We start from the raw sequence: 9,810 nt of genomic DNA, 5'->3' as shown, positions 1-9,810 counted from the left end.
GCAGGAACAGCTCCTCACCCAGAGACAGGCAGGCAGGGAGAGGCAGCTGCTGCCACAAGGGCTGGGCAGGGGGATGGGGGCCCCTCCCTGCTGTCCCTGTGGCACAGACCCCTTCCCTGAGCAGCTCCTGCCTGGGCTCCTTTCCCAGCCTAAGCAGAGCCTGTGCCCTCAGGCCCACGGGGGCTGGGCTGTGCATTGCCCTGCAGCAGCCAGAGCCCAGGCAAGGACAAGGCCCTGATTTCCAGCTGTCTCTCTGTGTCCCTCCTCCCTTGGCAGCAGCACTGTGGCATTTCACTGCCATCCCCTGCTGCCTGGGCTCTCCTTGTTCTCACCAGTGGGTTTTCTGAGCCAGTGTGGGATTTGGGGGGGGGCAGATTCCTGTCCAGACACAACCCCTTTGGGTGCTGCTGTGGGGATGTGTCTGTGGGAGCCAAGTGCCCAAGTGCCCTCCAGGCACCTTCAGGGTCTTCAGCTGTTTGCCTGGGTGTCCTGCAGGGCTGCAGGTGCCCTCCAGAAGGGCACAGCTCTGCCATAGGATCTCTGTGCTGCACAGGATCCCCATGGAGAAAACTCCTCAGTGCTAAATCCATGGAAATGCCCTGGGCAGCTGTATCTGGGAGCTGCCCCCTTCAGCCAGCAAACCCCAGAGCTCAGGGAGAGGGATGCAGAGAGATCTTCCTGAAAAGAGGCCCTGAATGTTGAATTGCTATGAGACATGCAAGATGTTTTGCTGATTGAGTCTGGCCTAATTTAGTTCTGCCTTTTTTACCTCAACAGAAAACAATAACCAGAGGCAGCAAATGTCCAACAGCAGCTCCATGTCCCAGTTCCTCCTCCTGGCATTGGCAGACAGGCGGGAGCTGCAGCTCCTGCACTTCTGGCTCTTCCTGGCCATCTCCCTGGCTGCCCTCCTGGCCAACGGCCTCATCCTCAGCGCCGTAGCCTGTGACCACCACCTGCACACCCCCATGTACTTCTTCCTGCTCAACCTCTCCCTCACAGACCTGGGCTGCATCTGCACCACTGTCCCCAAAGCCATGCACAATTCCCTCTGGGACACCACAACCATCTCCTACATGGGTTGTGCTGCACAGCTCTTTTTCTTTGCCTTCTTCATCTCAACAGAGTTTTCCCTCCTCACCATCATGTGCTACGACCGCTACGTTGCCATCTGCAAACCCCTGCACTACGGGACCCTCCTGGGCAGCAGAGCTTGTGCCCACATGGCAGCAGCTGCCTGGGCCACTGGGTTTCTCACTACTCTGCTGCACACAGCCAATACATTTTCCCTGCCCCTGTGCCAGGGCAATGCCCTGGGCCAGTTCTTCTGTGAAATCCCACACATCCTCAAGCTCTCCTGCTCACACTCAGGCTACCTCAGGGAACTTGGGCTTATTGTGTTTAGTGCCTGTCTAATATTTGGTGGTTTCGTTTTCTTTGTTTTCTCCTATGTGCAGATCTTCAGGGCTGTGCTGAGGATCCCCTCTCAGCAGGGACGGCACAAAGCCTTTTCCACGTGCCTCCCTCACCTGGCTGTGGTCTCCCTGTTTATCAGCACCTTATTCTTTGCCCACCTGAAGCCCCCCTCCATCTCCTCCCCGTCCCTGGATCTTATTGTATCACTCATGTACTCAGTGGTGTCTCCAACACTGAACCCCCTCATCTACAGCCTCAGGAATCAGGAGCTCAAGGATGCCCTGACGAAAACTGATAACTGGGTGTTTTTCAGAAGCAATAAACTCTCCTTCTTCTGCATGTTATGTACCTCATTAAAGGCCAATCCTTTTATGTACTTCATTAAAGGCCCACCATATCTTCTTTGTTTTTTACTCCTGGTAGGGCTGTTATTTTTGTGAGAATTTGTTCACACCAAAAAATCTTTATATATATAAAGATATATATATCTATTTATATAGATATAAACACCATTTTCAATTCAGTGTTTGCCTTTCTAGCCTTACCCACAGGCTGTACAAATTGGGAATTTTACTCACTGTGTGCTTCTCCTGCCCGGCCTCCTCTCCCTTCCCTTCCACACTGTCCTGCAGAGCCCTGTGTTGTTGGAGGCCTCAGTGCTCTGGCAGTCGGTGCCAGTCCTGCTACAGGACTGTCCAGGGACTGCAGGCAGGGACAGCCACGGGCACTGCTGGCACAGAGCTGACCTCTGCAGCAGCACTGCCATCCTGCAGGGGCATCTCCTCAGGCCAGGGCCTCAAAGCTTCCATCTGCTTTCCACTTTGCTCTCCAGGATGTGCCCAACACAACGCCCTGCAGAGGAAAACAGCAGTGACCAGCACAAGGGTGGGAGTGCTCAGGGTGGGGGCACCCAGCAGTGCCCTGGCACAGCCAGCGCCGCTCCCAGCACTGGCCTCTCACCCCAGGCCATTGGGCTTGTTCTTCCCTCCAAGGAGGGACATCAAATGACCAGCTCAGGAGTCCATGTTTGCACTGCATGGACAAGACATGCCCATGTGTCACGGCTTGGGGCTGGGGGGGTGGAAGGCTTAGACAAAGTTGATGGCAGAAGCCGTCTCGTTGAGCTACGAGGTGCAGAAAGGACCCCCTTGCTTTCTAAATTCCTTCTCAGAAAGGAGCCTGGGGGTGACTGGATCCAATCTCAGGCTCAGATTTTGGTTTAGATTGAAGGAATTATAGAGGTGTGATTCAATCATTTTGTCTTGCAGGTTTTAGTGATCGCAAATTAGAAATATTTCTATAAAATGAACTATTTATTATGTTGAACAGAAAATTGATCAGACAAGTGAACAGATGAAAGACCTTAAAGAGAATTATTTACTGCACAGTATAAAAACCAAAAACTCCTAGCAGTATAGTGTAAGATAGGACAGTGCAGTCTATCAAAGTCATTCTATTAAAGCAATTGAATCAAAGCCGGCAAAAAGAAACAATCCTGAAGCAGACATTGAAGTAACTCATCACACAACGACATAGGGTAATTCTTTTTCTTCCACCTAACCCCTCGGGACTGATCATGAAGAGCTGTCCCTGCTTCATGGCAGAAGTTCCACACACTCCAAGGAAGTCTGTGGAAGAATCTGACACATGACAGTTGGACAGGGCTTTTAGAGTTATCAAGGGTTTGACTGCCAGACATATTTGCAGGCCAGGGAGCAGCTTCTCTGTCAAATCCTGCTTCAGAAAGCAGGATGTGTGTCTGAAGTTTCATGAAGCATTTTGGGTTTAGCATAATGCAACACTAAAAACAGCTTTTTGACACCAGCAGTAACTGACTACAGAGAGCTTGCACTGTTTGCATTCTCTGACCATTGTTTAGATATTATCAGAGCAGAGCATCCTGCCAGAAATGACCCTTTGATTCCATGAGGTTGCAAAAACTCTCAGGGTTCCCTTGGTTCCATGAGGCCTATCAGTGTTATAATGGACCATTGATTCCTTGAGGTTCCACCGTGTCTCCTGAATCCTTTGGTTCCTCAAGGCCCTGCAGTGTCACAATGGCTCCTTGATTCCAGGATGTTCCAAAACATCCCAGGGTTCCCTTGGCTCCAAGAGGCTCCCCAGTGTCCCAGCGGCCCCTGGATTCCAGCAGGCCCTGCAGTGTCCCAATGGCCACTGGGTTCCAGGAGCCACAGCGGCTGCCGCCGGCGTCTGTGCCCGGAGCCGCCGCTCCCACGGGGCTGCCGCACTCACCGCCGGGGTTGCCGCTCGCGCAGCCGCCGCTCTGCCCCGGCTGCACCGGGACCCGGCACCGCCTCGGGCCTGCGCTGCCGCCTCAGCGGCCACAGGGACACAGCCATGGGGGACCTTTGCTCTGACACTGATGGGGCCTGGCTTTGTTCTGCTTGGGGCTGGGCTTTGGGAAAACTGCTGTTCATGTTCATGCTCCACTGGAACAGCTCCTGAATTCCAAAGGTTTCCTAATCCAGGGGAGGGGTTTCTATGGCATCGGAGGTGCCGCCCCTCGGGACACATTGTCAATAAACCATCCAGCTGACTGGGATGGGTGTAAGAGCTGGGGAACACAGGATAATCAGTCATCCCCTGAAAACCTTGGAACATTCCCTGACTGAGTCAGAACCCAAATGGAACAGTTTGGATACAATTCCCAAATATTTTGGTAACTCCAGTCATTCCTGACACCAGGATGGAAATTCAGCAGATAACTAAAGTCAGTCCCCTTGGGAGCCCACAACCAGCGGTGGGGCTGAGGGAGGCCCTGGCAGCTCCCCAGCACCTCCCTCTCAGTGAGACACCTCTGGCAGCCTCTCCCAGCTCGGGAACCCTCCAGTTTGCAACACTCCAAAGACCCTCCCTGATGCCCAGGACAATTCTGATCCCCCTCCACAAACACTCCTCCAGCTGTGACCCTTGTCTGTTGGGAAACACAAAGGGATTTGTGGCAGTGTTTCCCTGACAACCAGGAGAATTTGGGAGAGGGACCTTTCCACACCCAGCTCTTGATGTGTGCACACATCTCTGCCTGGGTGTGGGTGTGAATTGACTGTGGTGAGAATGTTGTTATTGTGAATCTGTAATTCAGTCACTGTTAAAATTGTGGCAAATGCTATTGAATCACTTGAAAACTGCTCACTTGGTCAATGATTAAGTGCTTCAAAACTCTTTTGCCCCCTTATCTTTGTGTCTAAATCCTTTTCACCCTGACCTTCTTGCATCCCAAGGCTCTGTGTAAATCATTCCCTTTCATAAAAATATATATATTTTTCATGACTTCCACTTTAAAATCTTCCTCTTTAGCTAAACTACAAAACAACTCCAATTTGTTGTTGATGTCTTAAAGACATGAAGACAATTAAAGGAAGAGAAAGAAATTGTTTTTCGGTGTTTTAATGGGTCCCACAGTGTGTTTGGAGTTGCATCAGCTGTCAGTCCAAGATGGGCCATGTCAGAACTGGTGAGGCTGGGGGGTGAGGGGCAAGGTTGATCATCCAGGGTCAGTGTGGATCTCCTGAGGAGACACTCAGCATCAAGATCACTTGAACAACTCTATCACCTCTTCTCTGAACTAAAAAATATCCATCCTTGAATTAAAAAAAAAAAAGTACAAACTTTGAAGACTTGTTTTGAAATTGCCTTGAAGACAATTAAAGGAAGACAAAGAGATCTTGAGGGATTTCTGCATTTTAATGAGCCCCACAGTGTGTTTGCAGCCCAGCCCATGATCCTGAGGTACTGAGAGAAGATTGAAGCAGCTGCTGAAGAAGTCAGAAGCCAAAGTGCAAGTGCCTTGAAGCATTGCTGGGCCCCACTGAGGGCAGGCACTGCCAAAGCCTCCCCAGGGACTCCTTGGAGCAGCTCCTTGGAGGCCAGGAGTGCAGGCAGACAAAGGCTCTGGGCAGGCCCCTGCAATGCTGAGCAAAGCCTGCCTTGGTTTTGTGGAGCACAAAGGCCAAGGCCTGAGCCCCAGGCCCTGGCCCAGCAGATCCTGTCCCTCCCGGCTGGCTCAGGGCTGTTTGGGGGGCACTGGGATGGGAGGGGAGGAACAACAAAGGCCCAAAACTGGGCAACCCCTGCCAGGCTCCTGAGGGAGGGGCGAGGCAGAACCCAAGTGCAGAAGCTGCCAGGAAAGTTGCTTGTGGTGTCCTGAGTGGCAGAGGCAGCTGCCAGAGGCAAGGGGACAAAGGCCTGGGTGCCTTTGGGCCTTGCAGCCCTGCCAGAGCCCTTGGCCATCTCTCCTGCAGGCTGTCCTGCCCTGGCCCTGCTGCTGCTCTGGCCTTGCAGGCTGCACACACCCCTCCTGCTTTCCCACCCCCTCCCAGCAGCATTTCTAGACCCTCCCTGATGTCTCTGCACCAGCTCTGGCTGTTGCCATGTGCACTTGGCCTTCTGAACTTGGATCCTGAGCCCCTGTGCCACAGGACATCCCTCCCAGAGCCCAGGCCCTTCTCCTGGGGGTCACTGCAGAGCTGAGCAGATCCAGGTCACCTCCCATTCCTCTGCCAACCCCCTGGGCCTGCTCTGGGCCCTCCAGGTCCTTGCCCTGCTCCCAAGGGCTGTGGGGGTGCTGAATGGTCAGGGCTTGGGGTTTAGAGCTCAGGGTGGGGATTAGGGAGAACTTTGGGAGGTTTGTTGTTCTACTGGCAGTGTCTGGTTCATGACAAGGGGAAGAGCTTTTTGGTCTGGATTAGGATTAAAGCTTGGCTTTTCATACTGGTAATACAGGTTTGGGAATGGGATGGGCATTGGAGTTTGGACTTCTGGGTTTGGGCTTTGCCTTCGAGGTCCGGTTGAGGTTGGGATTAGAGCAGTGGATTCCTTTCCATGGGAGGGGCAGCACTTTTAGGTCATGTTGGGGCTTGAGGTTACAAATAAGGTAAAGGTCTCTCAGGAATGTTTGCCCAGTAATTGTTTCAGCACCCTCAGCATTCCCTGAACCTGTTTTTACTTCATCAAAATCTTTCCTCTCTCTTGGCCAAGCCCATCTTTCCTTCCCCAAATATCCAATCCTTTTGGTCTCAGTTCCTCCTAATCCTCCCCAAACTTTCATCTCGGTGGGGTCAGCGCTGTGATGACTCTGTGCAACCTCATGGAATCAAGGGGCCATTGTGACAATGGGGAACCGCGTGGAAAAATGGAACCTAGGGACACTGTACAACTTCATGGAATCAAGGGGTCATTCTGACACTGAGGACACATCATGGACTCAAGGGGCCACAGAGCATTATGGAGCCAAAGGAACCCAGGGACACTGTGCAGCCTCATGGAATTGGGAGCCATTTTGACACTGCAGGGCTTCATGGAAACAAGAGAAAATCCAGGCTTGTCCAGGTCCTGAGGGTGATTCAGAAGGGAGGCAGCAGTGATTTCTCCCTACAGACCCACCACTCCAATGGTCTCTCCCTGCAGTCCATGGGTGTCCTCAGCATTTTGCCCGGTGCCTCCCTGCCCTGAAGGTTTGTGGCCATCAGGCTGGAGCTGAGAGAGTTGGGCAGGTGCCTGAGGAGGGGGTAGAACAAGGGCTGTGTCCAACTGTGCCAGGAGGGCTGTGCTGGGCAAGGAGGAGGAGACTGCAGAAAACAGTGGCACTGGGGAGGGGAGAGGAGCAGCTGGAGAGGCCTTGTGCCTGCCCACGCTGGGCAGGAGCTGCCCCAGGATGGCAGCTCTGAAGCACTCCCAGGATGTCCCTGTGAACAGGAGGGGAAGACTGGATCTGAAAATGGAACCTGGAAAGCAGAGAGTGGGAGTGTCATGTGGTCACTGCAGGAGAGTTCCAGCCCTGGAGCAAGGTCACAGAAGAAGTGACCCAGTCCATGCAGTGGCCTCAGAAGATCCCACAGCATCCTGGAGATGCTGGAAGGGAACCCAGCTCTGCTTCACAAGTTCCCAGGGCCTGTCCCTGCCTGTGCTCCAAGGGCTTCCAGCCCACAGGACTGTGCTCAGAGAGCACTCAGGCCTTACAGCGAGAAAGGGGCTCAGGAGGACAGTGTGGAAGTGGCAAGAGAGCAGCTCTGCAAAGACCAAGCACTGCTGCTCCCTGGCAGTGCTGCTGGGCTGGGATTATTGTCCCCTTGCTGTTTGCAAATACCCCCTGTCCTGCAATATGCTGTCCTTTAGGAACAGCTAAGAAGAAGGGTCTTGGACAAAGAAGGCACTGCAGGGTCCTTTATTTCGTTTAAAGACTCAGAGAGCACAATTCATCATTTTTACATCGCTGGGTCAAATTCAATGGACAGACACTAAATTAGAAGGCAGATGCATAATAATATTTCATTGCACAGAAAGTTATTGCAAGAACAATCTGATGACCTCCACGAAAAACCTGAGCAGGAAGGCTGGGCCATTAACGAATCTCATTGTGAATGCTATGCACGAGAAACCTGGCACTTTATTGCTCCTGAAAAGCATCCAGCCATCATTTTTCTCAGGGCATCCTTGAGCTCCTGATTCCTGAGGCTGTAGATGAAGGGGTTCAGTGTTGGAGGCACCACTGAGTACAGAACTGAGAGGGCCAGATCCAGGGATGGGGAGGAGATGGAGGGGGGCTTCAGGTAGGCAAATACTGCGGTGCTGATAACAATAGAGAGCACGACCAGGTGAGGGAGGCACGTGGAAAAGGCTTTGTGCCGTCCCTGCTGAGAGGGGATCCTCAGCACAGCCCTGAAGATCTGCACATAGGAGAAAACAATGAAAATGAAACAACCAAACATTAAACAGGCAATAACCACAATGAGCCCAAGTTCCCTGAGGTAGCCTGAGTGTGAGCAGGAGAGCTTGAGGATGTGTGGGATTTCACAGAAGAACTGGCCCAGGGCATTGCCCTGGCACAGGGGCAGGGAAAATGTATTGGCTGTGTGCAGCAGAGAATAGAGAAAGCCAGTGGCCCAGGCAGCTGCTGCCATGTGGGCACAAGCTCTGCTGCCCAGGAGGGTCCCGTAGTGCAGGGGTTTGCAGATGGCAACGTAGCGGTCGTAGCACATGATGGTGAGGAGGGAAAACTCTGTTCCAATGAAGAAGACAAGCAGAAAGGCCTGTGCAGCACATCCCATGTATGTGATGGTTGTGGTGTCCCAGAGGGAATTGTGCATGGCTTTGGGGACAGTGGTGCAGATGCAGCCCAGGTCTGTGAGGGAGAGGTTGAGCAGGAAGAAGCCCATGGGGGTGTGCAGGTGGTGGTCACAGGCTACGGCGCTGAGGATGAGGCCGTTGGCCAGGAGGGCAGCCAGGGAGATGGCCAGGAAGAGCCAGAAGTGCAGGAGCTGCAGCTCCCGCCTGTCTGCAAATGCCAGGAGGAGGAACTGGGTGAGGGAGCTGCTGTTGGACATTTGTACCTTTCCCAGGGTATTTTGATCTGTTGAGGAGGAAAAGTCACTGCTGAGTTAGACCAGGCTTCTGCAGCCAAACATTACACGTCTCACAGCCACCCCACTCTCAGGCTCTCTCTCCTCACTCAGACCTCCCAGCAGCTCCCTCCCCTGAGCTCTGGCTTTTGCTGGCTGAGGGGACCACTGGAAGCAGGAACTGTGATGGGCTCCCAAGGACTCCTTACTCAGCTGGAAGAGAAAACTTGGAATGCAGGGTGATCTCAAATCAAATGTGTTCGTGATACATCAAAGAGCTTCTCAGCTTTGCTGTTTGCAATTTGCCCAAATGAAGGACTGAGCTGAGGGAATTTGTTCACCCACTTGCACGTGCCACAGTTAGGAGTGGTTGTGGAGGTTTGAAATCCCTGACATTTCTATTGCACTGCAGGTCAAGTCTTGTGGGTTCTGAGGGGCACAGGGACGGTCCCTTAGTGCAGAGAGAGGAGCTGCTCTGCCCATCAGTCCTGGGCTCAGCTGCCCGTGCTGGCAGCTTGGAGCTGGAGGAGCATCACACGCAACTGTTCCCCTACAGAGAAACTGTACAGACATCCAGGAATCCATGTCCAAAGAACAGACTGACACACTCCTCAACTTTTCATCTCTCCCCTCCCAGAGTGAGACACAAAATGCTCCTTGCAGCTGCCCAGAGCATTTCCATGGATTTAGCACTGAGGAGTTTAGCCACTTCTTCTGCACTGCAGCAACTGGGAGAGTCCTGCTGAAATATCCTGGAAGCTGTGGGATGTGCCAGCTTTAGGAGATGCCTTCAGGAAGAGAAGCTGAACTTTCCTACAGCCAGAGAATTTTTCCTTCAAATCCTGGAAAGGTTTCTCCTGTAGTGAGAGCTCAGTCACCTCCCAGCCCAGGCTGCCTCTCATCTCTCTGCCTTCTCTCCTGTGCCCTGGGTGCTGCAGGCAGTGCCCTCAGCCCTGCTGGGCTGTGCAGAGGAGCTGCTCACCAGCAGAGGTGTCTCTTTGAAGCTCTTCTTGCTTGCCAGGAGTTCCCGGTGTAC

General features: G+C 52.9%; 2 protein-coding genes across 2 annotated transcripts; one reads left to right on the top strand and one right to left on the bottom strand.

The window, feature by feature from the left end:
* Positions 1-800: 800 nt before the first annotated feature.
* On the top strand, positions 801-7,561 carry LOC127461935 (olfactory receptor 14J1-like). Its single transcript, XM_051770136.1, has 2 exons — positions 801-1,723; positions 7,504-7,561. Exons 1-2 carry the CDS (start codon positions 801-803, stop codon positions 7,559-7,561), a joined length of 981 nt encoding a protein of 326 aa, XP_051626096.1.
* Positions 7,562-7,719: 158 nt separating this feature from the next.
* LOC127461934 (olfactory receptor 14J1-like) lies at positions 7,720-8,414 on the bottom strand. The gene is made up of 2 exons (XM_051770135.1): positions 7,892-8,414; positions 7,720-7,769 (listed from the first exon to the last, which is right to left on the bottom strand). The coding sequence occupies exons 1-2, from the start codon at positions 8,412-8,414 to the stop codon at positions 7,720-7,722; spliced, it is 573 nt and encodes a 190-aa protein (XP_051626095.1).
* Positions 8,415-9,810: the final 1,396 nt, after the last annotated feature.

This window comes from Manacus candei, unplaced genomic scaffold (genome assembly GCF_025592945.1).
Source record: "Manacus candei isolate 608988 ecotype Guabito, Panama unplaced genomic scaffold, ASM2559294v1 h1tg000115l, whole genome shotgun sequence".
NCBI lineage: Eukaryota > Metazoa > Chordata > Aves > Passeriformes > Pipridae > Manacus > Manacus candei.
The sequence above is the reverse complement of the archived record's forward strand: the minus strand, read 5'-3'. Positions and strand labels throughout refer to the sequence as shown.